General features: G+C 29.7%; 1 protein-coding gene across 1 annotated transcript in view; it reads left to right on the top strand.

Annotated features, from left to right (window-relative positions):
- Positions 1–13,369, top strand: part of LOC149947891 (DNA-dependent protein kinase catalytic subunit-like) — a 37,574-nt gene that overhangs the window by 9,833 nt on the left and 14,372 nt on the right. Inside the window, exons 3-43 of the mRNA XM_090170981.1 lie at positions 2,023–2,115; positions 2,620–2,694; positions 2,770–2,878; positions 2,943–3,155; positions 3,219–3,305; positions 4,182–4,339; positions 4,405–4,467; positions 4,532–4,627; positions 4,697–4,782; positions 4,845–4,929; positions 5,753–5,921; positions 6,622–6,794; positions 6,870–6,998; positions 7,056–7,180; positions 7,250–7,333; positions 7,425–7,500; positions 7,569–7,751; positions 7,844–8,006; positions 8,079–8,182; positions 8,243–8,441; positions 8,515–8,654; positions 8,716–8,784; positions 8,843–8,950; positions 9,067–9,165; positions 9,219–9,346; positions 9,399–9,493; positions 9,656–9,758; positions 9,821–9,905; positions 10,002–10,068; positions 10,712–10,850; positions 10,919–11,111; positions 11,170–11,523; positions 11,600–11,814; positions 11,878–12,016; positions 12,086–12,175; positions 12,245–12,306; positions 12,370–12,472; positions 12,537–12,664; positions 12,737–12,941; positions 13,004–13,182; positions 13,259–13,338. Coding sequence (XP_090027107.1) covers positions 2,023–2,115; positions 2,620–2,694; positions 2,770–2,878; positions 2,943–3,155; positions 3,219–3,305; positions 4,182–4,339; positions 4,405–4,467; positions 4,532–4,627; positions 4,697–4,782; positions 4,845–4,929; positions 5,753–5,921; positions 6,622–6,794; positions 6,870–6,998; positions 7,056–7,180; positions 7,250–7,333; positions 7,425–7,500; positions 7,569–7,751; positions 7,844–8,006; positions 8,079–8,182; positions 8,243–8,441; positions 8,515–8,654; positions 8,716–8,784; positions 8,843–8,950; positions 9,067–9,165; positions 9,219–9,346; positions 9,399–9,493; positions 9,656–9,758; positions 9,821–9,905; positions 10,002–10,068; positions 10,712–10,850; positions 10,919–11,111; positions 11,170–11,523; positions 11,600–11,814; positions 11,878–12,016; positions 12,086–12,175; positions 12,245–12,306; positions 12,370–12,472; positions 12,537–12,664; positions 12,737–12,941; positions 13,004–13,182; positions 13,259–13,338 — 5,251 coding nt within the window. The remainder of the gene's footprint in view (positions 1–2,022; positions 2,116–2,619; positions 2,695–2,769; positions 2,879–2,942; positions 3,156–3,218; positions 3,306–4,181; positions 4,340–4,404; positions 4,468–4,531; positions 4,628–4,696; positions 4,783–4,844; positions 4,930–5,752; positions 5,922–6,621; positions 6,795–6,869; positions 6,999–7,055; positions 7,181–7,249; positions 7,334–7,424; positions 7,501–7,568; positions 7,752–7,843; positions 8,007–8,078; positions 8,183–8,242; positions 8,442–8,514; positions 8,655–8,715; positions 8,785–8,842; positions 8,951–9,066; positions 9,166–9,218; positions 9,347–9,398; positions 9,494–9,655; positions 9,759–9,820; positions 9,906–10,001; positions 10,069–10,711; positions 10,851–10,918; positions 11,112–11,169; positions 11,524–11,599; positions 11,815–11,877; positions 12,017–12,085; positions 12,176–12,244; positions 12,307–12,369; positions 12,473–12,536; positions 12,665–12,736; positions 12,942–13,003; positions 13,183–13,258; positions 13,339–13,369) is intronic.

Raw genomic sequence — 13,369 nt, 5'->3', positions numbered from 1 at the left:
ATATTATTTTTTTTATTTTATTCTATGATGCAGTTTTTTTATAATATTGAACATTATATTTTTGAAATATTTCTTCAAACTCGAATATTTTCATTTTGCAATGCATTATGGGTAATAAATGTATAAATGGGAGAAAGCCAAGATTGTTATCTATCGTTTGACGTAACGTTTATCCAAATCGCCCAAGTAGATCACGCGCAAATAACGGATAAACGATCCTCCGATTTACCGCCCACCTTTGCCCACCCTCGCCCACTGAACCACGATAGAAATGCGGAAAACGCGGTTTTTGACTTAGAGTTACTCGTACTACATGGCTAAACTGAGAAACCTTTGTATGCGAAGCCTATAAGATGAATTAAAAACTAAGCGTCTTTTTGATCCTCGGCCCACGGCCTATTATAACCCCACAAATGTGATTCACTAGTTTTTCGTTTTTGGCAGTTTCTTCTAATGGTGTTAAATATTGTTTTGGTTTTGTTGTTTAGGTCCAGCTATGTCTGGCTTCAGATTCACCCACTTAACAAAAAGTACCTCATCAATGAACCTTCTAAGCCAATCATTTGCAGTTAGTTATTTTCCAAAACTATCTAGGTTATTGTACTCCTCCATACTTTTTAAACAATTTATGACTTCAATCTTGGTTTTAACTGAAGACTTCAAAAATCTGGTATGAATTTTGAAAGAAGCTTGATCTTTGATACTTTTCTCACTCAATGTTGAAAGAACATCAATTAAGAATGATTTTTGGGTGTTTTTGACTAGAAAATTTATGGTTTCTATTACAGATAAATCAATTTCTTCATCATATTTTACTTTGGCCATAAAAAAAATGTGTTAAGATCTAAATAATAATGAAGTATTGTCATTGTAAGATTTCTATGACATTGAAATGTAATCATCCTAATGATACTAACCTGTATTTTTTAAATTTTGAGAAATATATATCTTATAGTGTTTTACTTTTTTGTTTCACTTCACTTGGATCTTCAGTCTTTGATAAATCCATAGATAAATCCAACGGATAGGCACCATTATAATCTTAGTAACCCTAATGAAACAATTTCAATTTACATAAAACCGTTTTTCAAAACTATAGTATTGGTACTTAAATGTTACATACCAAAAAATCGGGAACTCCAAAATTAGGTAGAGGTATACGATTTGATTCCGTGGGCCCAATTTCCTCCCAAAAAATGCCTTGAACACACATAGTTGGTCTTTTTAATAATTACTGGTGTGAAATTGGTTCTCCCATAAGCGCCAATCCATTTCTTATATTCCACCAATTTATTTTTATGTTTTGGAATGGTATAAATTTTATTTCATTACTAGTATATCTAGTGTTGCTTTATTTTATTTTATACCAATTCTACGCACGTGGCACAATGACACCTTCTCTTTCTCTCTGGAAAGTTTCAATTTCCCACATATTATGATGTCACGCATTCTCATGCTCAATGGCGATGTGTGTTACCATGGAGTTTACGTCGCCCCCTTTTTAATATCTCCCCTTCTTTCTTTCTCTATGCTGTAACTCAAAATATTCCTGTTTTTAGGTAATTTAATAAACATGTGCCAATCTCAAGAAATTTTCACAGCTTGAGCGTAACAAAAACAGGAAATGAATTGCTATATATATATTTCCATTTAGTCTAACCACATTTACCATGATACTCCAATTTCCGTAAACTCAATTTTGTTATAATACCTGGTGACACGTTGCTTTCAAAATTTAAGTGTTTGTATTATATGATAATTAATTATGTAGTGCTTTATTATTAGAGTAATGTAATCATGTGAACAGATAATATGCACTCAGCAAAGTCAGCACCCTGTTTGCCTCATGATTTATGGAAGTTAAACCACGCCCTTTTAATTTTTATAGCTGTACACATTCTCGGTTAACCTGAACAATTCTGTACAGTAAATGAAAAACTCATGTGCTGATGTAAATTTTAACTCTGGTGGTATTTTGAAACTTGATTTTTGTGTCAAAAATTTTAATTCTTTAATTTACAGTTTGATAATGCCAAAAGTAAAGCTCTTGTTATAATAAGCGAATTTTTTAAGAGATTCAAAGATAAGTTGGTGGATTCTGCAGAGAATGTCCAGGTACAGACCTTATTAAATTTTTAAATATTTTATGGTGGGCATAATCATTCAAACGTCTGAATGTTGTTTTATAACAAAAAAATTATCATGAGCTTCAGTTTGTTTCTGGTGGCATTTTCCCAGGGTTTCCGAGGTTGCAAATAATATGGAAAGAAGTGGAAATTTCCTATCTGGACAGTAATGAGTTTACTGACCAATAATGAACATTTTATGTACATTTGTGTTGTATTCTTGCTAATGAAATATAAAGAGAACTGTAGAATATTTAGTTGGAAAATGTCAACCAAGCTAGTTTTTAAGCTTTTACGCATAAATGTGTGGCCAATTTTCCACTATTTGCCACTGACTTGGACTTATATAGAGAAATGTGGCCTTGAAAGTTCCAGTTAGTGAAATGTCTACAGCTCAAAAATCTGTGAATACATGATTTTAATGGTTACGTCCATTATGCACTAATTGTTGCTAGATTGACATCTGAAATTCTATAAATGCCTTATTCCATAGGATATTACTTTTTCTTTATTTCTTCGTTGCCCAACGGCTGCAGTTAGAAAAGACAGTTTACTTGTTACAGGAAAAGTAAGATCAAAACGGTGGCCACTTTTGGGTAGATCTGTTCTGAAATAGCTACTGACTTTATCACAAACAATTTAGGTTTTTGAACTTTACCATGGAACGAATGTGTCTTCAGCATTTAAAATTAATGAGAAGGTTAAGCATCTTTTTCTGCAACTGTCACAACCATCAAAACTTGCACCTTTGGGTTTGTTTCAAAATGTATGTAACGTTTACTATATGGGTTTCTATAAATAAAATACTTTTTACAGTAAAACAAGAAATCTATAGTATTTTGGGTCTTTTAAGTCAGTTCTACCCTGAAAATATGATTGAACAAAACACCAGAATTCTAGCAGTATTTTTGAATGAATTGAAAGTACAATTGACATCCAAAGTGAAAAAGTTGGATACTGCCACAGTAACTGGCTGCTTTCAAGGACTTACTGGCTATCTTCACAACTTTACAGTTAGTGCTGAAGAAGGTGCCAAAAATGGAAAATTAATGCAGCAAGGATTCAAAATTTTAAACTGTTAATTTGTTTTAGATCCTGTGAAATCAAAATTGATCTATGGATATGTAGTTAGTGTTCTAAATCCTACAGAACTATTGGCTAGATATGAAATATATCGATGTAAGTACCTTTTATCCTGTTTACTGTTTACTGTTGGTTCTTGGTAGTTGGCTGTCCAGGTGCAAAAACTATATTTCTGCTCATTAATTTAATATTTAATTAAGTCATTGGTTTGCAGGGAGATTACATATAAAATTAATTTGATTTTGTATAATAATTTAATAATCATCAAAAAGGTTTATCTGATTATTATTCTTATTAGTAAAACTTTTACAGTTTGCTAATAGGCTAATTGAATTAACTTTACCATTACAATTTTTCAAATCTTACTTTTTATTCACATTGTAGTATTGTAATTATGCGATTTATTTCCACCCAATGTAAATAACCACAATAGAATTGCTAGAAAACTAGCACTTTTTTTAAATTGGGTCTCTCTAAAGGATTCTAGTCAGTAATTAAGGGTTTAAATTTGAGGATTCTAGGAAGTAATTAAGGGTTTAAATTTTAGGATTCTAGGAAGTAATTAAGGGTTTAAATTTGAGGATTCTAGGAAAGTAATTAAGGGTTTGAATTTGAAGATTCTAGGAAGTAATTAAGGGTTTTAATTTGTAAATACCAAATATATCCAAACTATTGCACTGTGATTAGTTTTTAACCAATAACAAATATTTTAGAAATTAAAATGAATATAACCTCATTAAAACTGTAGTATGTATTTTTTTGAACGCACAAAATTAGTTTTGTCTTATAAAAGCCCCAAAAGAAGCAAACTACTTGTTACTATGGTAGATAAAATCCTTCGTAAAGAGTAAAGGGGGATGGAAATATTAAAAAAATTACCCCTTGTGCTAGCCAAACCAAGTCCAAGAACTTCTTCATCCCCTTATTTATTTGCTGTCACACTTCAAAAAAAATATTTCATTCCATATATAGCTGCTCTTCAACTGCTAGCGAAACATTGCCCACAGTTTTCAATTTTTTTATACGCTGATTATCGAAAAATATATTTTTGTTTGAGTAAATGGAGTAAACACAATAATAGAGAACTACGATTAGATGGGTTTTCAGCTATGGAGAGTTTTTTAAGAGAGGTTAGTTGGTTCATTGTATTTAATGACTATGATGGAAATCTATGATAACTAGTAAAAAATTTCAGATTTCGGAAAGTTTAATTGCTAAGGCTAAAGAAGGAGATCAAAATTGTGCACAAATGTTTCAAGTAAGTTACTGGACTTGAGTTTGCTATTAGTGATTATGTGCAGATTATAATAAATTGGAAACAGTTTTTTGTACAAAGTTTCAAAGAAACTTTCAAAGAACCGGTTACTGAAAATCGCCATGTGTCAATTGCCATTAGAGGCTATGGATTGTTTGCTCCGGTAATTATAGAATTAATCATTTTGGCTTAAGTAAGATGAATTAGGATAACTAAATTAATGTATATGCAGGCATGTAGATTTTTCCCTAAAGAAGAAGGTCTTGTTCAGTATATGTTCATTGAAATCCTACAACGTACTGAATGCTTAAAAAACAGGTACCCCATTTTTAGATACGTTTATTAGTGTTTTTCTAATTTCATAATTTACAAATAATTAGTGACAGTATTGTTTTGGAAGAAAAAATGAACTTATTGCCTAGTTTCATTGATTCACTATCTAGTATTATTAAAGAAATGGATGAGGTATACCGTATAGTAAACAGTCTCTTAGCACTTAGCCAAAAAAAGTAGTTTTTAAATATTAGTGAGTAAAAATTCAGGTCCTGAAATTATATAATGTGAAAATTTACTTAGAAAAATCATAAAAATTAAAATAGGTTGTGAACAAAATTTCCCAAAATTACTTTTTCCTAGTTTTAAAACTGGTAAGATTTACCATTAATTACAATAACTTTTGAAGAAATAGGAATCATTTTGTCACAACCTATTTTCATTTACTAATTAAAGTGTTGGTTGCAAAAATTCTTGATATAGAAATAAAACTTAAGGACTATATAAGTCTACTTTCAAAATGTCACTTATTTTAAAATTCGGCTTCTAAATACATAATTTTTTAATTCCCGAAATCCTAAACAAATCTCATTTTCTGAGATTGTCGTTTCACCGGACATAAGTAGTGTCTAATCATACAGAAAATTATGTACCAAAAATGTTTAGTTGCTATAATATTAGAGCTATTTATAAAAATACAATTTTTGTACTCGCTAATGTTTGAAACATATGCCAATATTTAACACATGGGTTCCAATTAGCTCCTGGAGTGAACCAATGAAATTCTGCAAACTATTTTTTCTTATGAACTAAATTACTTAGTAACCGTTTTTTTTATTAAATTTGCTGTGCTTGCTTCTTAATGAATAAAATATAATCTTTATTATTTTATGTAACCAACACTTTATTATTACTAGTATTGGTAGAAGAAAGTATTTGAAAACTTGCTCTTTAATTTGCTAAGTGTGGGATTTTTGTCATGCCAGTACAGCTACTAACACTTAGTTTGTTCCAGATATCTGACGTCCACTTATCTCTGTTAGAACAAATTATTGTTTTTAAATTTGAACACTATCCCTATATGGCTAGCAATTTTCAATTTCTTTGTTGTAAATCTTTGTTCTGTTTGTTCCTATCTTTAAAACCAAAGAAAAAGCAATTTCAGAATTTTTTACATCAAATCTGTGAGTTAAAATGCATTTTTTTTATCATATATTTAATTTCATTTTTAAAAATATAGGCGTAAGTAACATAAAAACTGCCAGGTTAGTTTTCCAAGACACATTTAGTCCCAAAATTCCAAAATAACTATCTACAGAAGCGTTAATTAGTTAATTTTATGTTGCAATTTGATTATTAATTTTGCCAGAGTGCGCATTACATTTAAATTTGAAAGCGTTTTCTACTCTAAAAAGGCTGTTGGTAGAGATTTGTTGGGCATCATTACCTCTCAGTTCTAAAGACGGAGAGTTGTAACCACATTATAATTTTTGTTGTTATTGGCAAAACAAACTATATTTAAAAAAATGTCTTTGAAAAATAGACCTTGTTAAACTTATATGCTATTATGGAACTTATGCTGAAGAGGATAGTATTAACGTTTAATTAACATCCCTTTTTATAGATATGTCAAACATGGCTATGATATCTGCTTTGATATCTTCACAATTTTAATTTGTTTTTCCATATTTTGAATAGTATATGCATATTCCAATACTTGATTTAAATCAATAATTTAAAAAAAATTAAAGTTATTTAAATCAATAGTACCTTTTATCAATTCCCAAGCGTTTGTTTACTTTGGGCTTGACCATTTTTTTTTTAAATGAGAAAACAAATTTCATTTATACCAACCGTTTTGCGATTGAAATTTCAACATTTCAGTGTATCAATGCGTGATAAGGACCTGCTCTCATTCACTTGTAGCAGAATCTGAAGCGTTCAAAGATATTGATGGATATACCTTGGAAGAAAAATTCAAAATGAATCAACAAATTATAACATATCAAAATTATTTGAATTTATGGTCACAACTTATTGATGTTTTATCAATGAAGGTTAAGATTACTTCAGAAAATAGTTTTTTAAGCTTTAATTTGCTATTGAAAATTAACATAACGGTTTTTGTGTAGGATCATAATGTTTTATCCTTCAATTTGGAAGAGCGAAGAGAGCTTTTACTCCAAATATATGATGAATTTATTTCATCAATTATTTCGATAATTCAAAAACTCAACCTCTCTGCAACTAAAAAGCCGCTGGTAGATATGGTACATTAGTAAGCTCATTCAAAATCTTATAATTGAAATTATTGAAAGGTTAAAAAAGAGGGAGATACTAGTAAAGAAGTAGAATATTTAGCAACTGCTGACCCTGTTTTGAATTTAGAAGCAGTAAATCCAAAAGATTTTCGAATATTCATCAATTTAGTGGATTTTTCACGGTTTGCCGGGATTTTTAATTTTAATTATACACTATTCCTATAATTTTTAATGTAATAATTTAATTATAGTGATATTCTACTGAAAAAGAATGTTAAATTATTTGGAAAATGGGTGTATAGTTTTGGGCTGGAAATTGTTAAAGAATCAAGCAGGTATTATTAATATAATATTTCTATGAAGCCTTAATGGTTAATTATTTAAATTAAGCTACCATCATGTATTTACATTTCATGTGACTTACAGGCTACCTCATGTTAGTGGATTTTATAAACTGACAGCAATGTGCTTGAAAATATGCTCAAAGATAAAATATTTTAATGTAAGGTTTCAATTTTACCCAAACAGCACAATTAAATAACAGGAAGTTACGGAAATTGTTTTTTGCAGGAGTATGATAAATTTGTAGAGCGACGTGCTTTCTTCAGTATTTTGAACAAATACTCCAAAGAGATTCTTGCAAGGTTTCATCAGTTCAAAGATGACCTGTTAGCTTCTTGCTTAGAACTAATCCTAGCTTTGCCAACTGAAATTGTTTCCTCTGACATAAATTCTTTCATTACTGTGTTCCAAGTAATGCCTAACATCGTTGTTTAAATTTTTATCATTGGTTTCATTGTTATTCAATAATCTCTAAGACAAATGTTGTTTTAAATGAAATTTAGACTGCTTTTAAAATGGGACTCAACTATTTGCCTTTAGCTTATTTGGGACTTGAAGCTCTAGAAGTTTGGTGTATCCAAATTCCGTTAGAAAGTTTGAAAGCTGATTTTTTACCCAATGTTTTGCCTTATCTGGTTAAATATTTAACAACTGGTGTTACGGAAGGTATTTATGTGGCTAAAACATATGATCATGAAATTTTCAATACATCTAAATTAGTACTATCCTTTTAATAAGATAAATCAAATCGAATGCCTTATGAAATCAAGAAAAGAGGCAAAAGCCGTGGGGCCAAAAGTGAAATTATTAAGAAATCTACAATCCGACAAGAAGATAAATTTGTATTTTAAATTTTTTTGTTATAAATGTAGTATTTACTTACTAAAAGGTTTTTCTCTAAGGCTGAAGATGTTAAACTGACTAATTTCAAGTTTACTGTAGTAAAATTTCTTGGATCATTAGGCAGTCAGTATAGTAATATGGCACTCCAAGTTGATAGCTCGGATATAAAGAAAACTACTATAGCATGGGATATAATTAACCGAAAACACTTAAAGTTTGCTATACCCTTTGCGGATTTAAAAGTTGATATTTATTTAGGTAAATATGTTTTACTGTAAAACTAGAATCTGTTGTGCTACAGAACTATTTCCTTTAACTTTAATATTTTCAGATGATTTTCTGAATCAAATTGTCAATCTTGCTTTGTACTCTGGAATTAGGCAAACAAGAGTAACCGCTTGTGAAACACTTCATGCAGTAATTTTATTTATGGTTGGAAAAGGATCACATGAAGCAGCTAAACAAATGCCTGTTAGTCAAACTGTTAGCTTATTTATAAATTCAGTTTTTGGCTGAAATATGTTACTTTCAGAATTCCATGTCTAAACTTTATGATCATGTCTTTCCTGCAATACTTCAATTAGCATGTGATGTTGAAGATGTGAGAGTTTTTACTACCTTAAGTCTTACTTTTAAAATTCATATTTAATTATTTTCAGACTGCAAGACAACTTTTTGAACCTTTATCTTTCCAACTTATTCGCTGGTTCACCAATAAAATCAACATACTATCTGAAGAGACTAAATCTCTCAGCAATGCAATTTGGGTTTGTAATCTATTTGCTTGAAAACTTGTGGGTAGAGAAGAGAAAACTCGATCCATTGATTTTTAAGTCTAATTTAATTATTTTGTGCTATTTAAAATTTAAATGATTAAAATCAGGATGGCATAACGCATGAAGGTGATTCAAAACTTAGAGATTTCTCTGCAACATGTTTAAGGGAATTTCTGAAGTGGTCAATAAAACAATCTTCAGCAAAGGTTAATATTGAAATTTTCTGTAGGTGTTCCATTATTAATTACTAATACTTTAGAACTTGCAAAATGCTGGCTATGGTATTAAATCTGTAGTCAATAGAATATGTAACTATGCCTTACACCCAAATTCTGCTAAACGTTTGGCCTCTAGTTTGGCTTTCAATAATATTTATATTATATTCAGGTAGGATTTATCTTAAATTTCCCATGATTGATTCATCATATGGTTTTTGTAGAGAAGAAGAATTGTTTATAAGATTATATGCCTTAAAGTTAACTGTGCATTTCATTGACTCGCTTGCAATTTCACATCATGATTTCAAAACTTTAGGTAAGCCTAGCACTATATTGTATTAGAGTAAGCTTTACTGATTGGCTTAATTTTTATCACTGCGTGATGCATTGACCTCAAGTTACAAATTAACAGGAGATGACATAATTATATTTCTTGACAACAGAAAAACATTGATTATAATTGTTTACAACTTTCTAGGGACTCAAGCTCAATGCAAAATAGCTATTGAGCATATGGAAAGAATTTTAATTCAGAAAGCTATTGTGTTGGAAAAACCTCACATAGAAGTTGACATTCCAGCGTAAGATTACCCAAATTTAAAACGCAAGAGTATAAATTTATAGTAATTTTTGATTTTTATAGGCGTTTGGAAAATGCGACATATGGTTCCCTGATATATTTCTTTTATCATGTACATCATCAACTAAAACAGAATGCAGACATACATGTATGGAATTAGTGACAAAATTATCACCACATTTCAAAGGTTAAATATTTATTGTTTTGTTTACAATAACGGTATGATTGTGTATTACCATTTTAGAATATAAGACAGCAAAGAGTTACATACAGGACTTGTATAAGTTTGATGGAAATCTATTTCGCAATTTGTGAGTTTAATAAATAATTACCTTATAGCAGTGATTAAACTTATGGTTTATGGAATATTTTAGACATGAGAAGAAATTGGATAGATGTCTAAGAGATTTAAACCAAAATTTGTCGGCACCATTTTTATATAAATGGATGGAACAGTTTATGGCTTGCGTAGAAGCATATTGTTGGTTAATTGGTCAAGATTTACTGAAATATAATCAAATATTTACTGGTACTTTATCTCTGTATAATTTGTTGTACTATTGATGGGCAAAATTGAGCAGAACTTCCTTAGCGCCAACTCAATTGTGAAAATGTTTGTTACATTTCTCAGAAAGCTAAAATACAAAATAGGCAAAATTTTTGCAAACTGTAGAGACCATTTTAAACATAAACATACGATAGGCTGTCCTTGCTTTAAATTTTAACTAGTAATTGGATTTGACTTTGTAAAAACATTCTTTGCAACTCATATGAGGCTTGCTTAGTAAGGCTAGCAAATATTCTCTAAAGTCATAAACCAAATATTATCAGGTGTTGTATTTCAACAAATTAAATCTTTATTAAAAAAAAACAAATTTTAATCGCTTAGAGGCCTGCTTGTTTTTCCCCAGTTTATTACATTTGACCATAGTCATTCACAAATTGTATTTCCAGATGTTGATACTGAAAGCCTCTTCATAAACTCCGTTAAAATTTTCCTTGAAGAAATAGCTCCCTTTTCTTTAGACCAGTATTTTGAGAAAGCTTCAGTAAAAGTAGAATTTTCTCCAAAAGAAGTTATGGATTTTAACCAGTTAAGATTGTAAAAATTGGCCTCTTGTTTTAGAACCCAAATATAATAATGACTTTTTTTAATCTTAGTTTGAAAGGAACTATTGTTGTGAGAATTTTGACGTTCATAACTACAATCATTGAGAAGTATAATTTTTTGAGTAGAAATAACTGGCTTTTTAACAAAGAATTGTGGAATGTATTGGTTTTAGCCATACTGGCACCTTCCATCCTAGGTTTTGATATGGCGGATTTGGAAATAACTCTTAATCTTCCTTCAGAAGTAAGACATTTACAAAATTAAAATTTGGTAGAACTCAAACCTGACCGTTTTTGTTTAGATTATTATCTTATTGAATTGCTTAAAAAAATATCTTCCAAATATTCATTTGGAAAAATTTAAAGTCACCGTACAACACCTCATTGCAGAGAACGAGGGCCTTAACTTAGATAGATGTCTACCAGTTACTTTTGATGAACATTCATTTGATTCTCTAAAATTAAATTGCCTTATTAAAGGCTTGAGACTTATTACTAAAATCTTAGGTTTCAAATTAACTGATAACTCTGTTAACCAAAAAATAATGAATCTGATATGGAGCTGCCAGAATACCACATCCATAGAACATTCTCCTTATACACTTCAATTAATGAGCCAACTGATACAGTTCCTTTTTGATTCTGAATATTTTGAAGTAAATTTATTTTCTTGAGTTTACTAATACTACTATGCACTATATTTAGAGGTATTAAGATTTTTTTGCCCCAAAGGTCAAAAACGTTTTAGTTGATCTGATGTCATCTGAAGACAGATTATTAATTTTCTTGTCATTCAAAAAAGACTTTTGTTTGATAATGGCCCAGAAGTCAGAAGAAACTATACACGAACTTCTCAAAAATATTTCAAGTACATATGCATCTAACTCAATAACTATAATGATAAATTTCTTGGAATTTGTTGTAAAGGAAAGAGAAATCCGAAAAACGTATATGGCTATAATTTATTATATTCCATTTTAATATATATAATCACTATTATTGGATCTTAGGTATGGATATAATGTAATTGAAGCTATGCTCTCATCTTGGGACCTTATGAATTATTTATTTTTTCCAAATACAACGACACAACTTCAAGCCAACTTGGCTTTAAATATTTTGACGAAAGTTTTGTTACTGGGTTCAAATGTAAAAATTATTTAGTTTTCATATAACATTAAAAATATTATCATAATTGTATATAATTTTTATAACTAGGCTAGTATTACTGATAATAGTTGGTACTCTAAGCTATTCAAATCATTTTCCGTACTCTTGAAAAGAAACTCTTCCGATCTAGGATTTCAAGTAAGAATTATTGCCAATTTTTCTAAGGCAGTAAATTTGCTCTCATTGTTATAATTTATGACTTTTTAGAGTCAAGTTTTGGATTTGCTACCATTTTTCATTAATAACAAAGAATCACTAGAAAACTTGAAGTATATACGAAAATGATATACTTTTAAAAATATATTGAATAATGTTATTTCTTTTAATAATAGGAATGACATAGACTATTTTACAACAAATAATTTTCCATTAAATAGTAAAGAATTTCCAGAAGGCAGTGCTAAAAGAAATGACTATGTATCTGTTTTAAAAAAGGTGTGTTTTAGTAGTGTTTTCAAATATATGTATTCTTATATCAATAATTATAATTAAATTCAAGTTCTTCCAAGCACTATCTCTCACTGGAAATAGTACTTTATTAGAAGTAATAACAAATATTATGTGCCGCGAAACCGATCACATACTGTCATACGAATTTCAGCTATGCCTTCAACAAACTTTAAAGAGGTACAGAGTTAAAATTTGTTTGTTGTCTATAATTTTTACCAAAGTCAATGACTTTTCATATTTAATCTTTAGAAAACACCCTGATGTTCAACTTGATCTCCTAAAAGCTTCATATAGGTTATGGCAAAATGAAAACCGATCATATGATTTTCGTATACAGATTGTAAAGCAAGTTTTGCTGCCATTGCTAAGAACAACTAGCTTAACTAGTCTTAAGTCATTTTTTGTTCTCTTCATAATTGAAATAATGGCTATTCTAAAAGTGAGATTAATTAAAGTAAGCAAAAGTTTTTTATCAGAAATTTTATCTTTATTGCTCCTAATTTGTTTTTCAAATAGTATCCAGAAACTGATACTAAATATTGTTTGCAAAAAAAATGTTGTGCTTTTGATCTCATGACTTTGTTATACACACGATTACAAAAAGAAACGATAGCAAGTAAAGAGTCTGAAATAAATATGGCCTATTGCGAAGGGAAGGCACTAACGGGGAAAGAGCTAACTTCTGATATCACAAGGTACACACAAATTTCCATTCTTAGAAATGCTAGAAGAAAAGCCAAACACAAAAATTTTGATTTAATCTTTGTTTAGGATTGCTCATGGCGTCAAAAAAGAAGATACAACATTTAGTGAAACTTTAAAAGAACAAGGCCGGCAATATCATTGTGCAGGTATATGTTTATAAATTGAACATGAAGGAAG

The sequence above is a fragment of the Leiobunum rupestre genome, chromosome 4 (assembly GCF_980474605.1).
Source record: "Leiobunum rupestre chromosome 4, qqLeiRupe1.1.hap1, whole genome shotgun sequence".
NCBI classification, from domain to species: domain Eukaryota; kingdom Metazoa; phylum Arthropoda; class Arachnida; order Opiliones; family Sclerosomatidae; genus Leiobunum; species Leiobunum rupestre.
The sequence above is the reverse complement of the archived record's forward strand: the minus strand, read 5'-3'. Positions and strand labels throughout refer to the sequence as shown.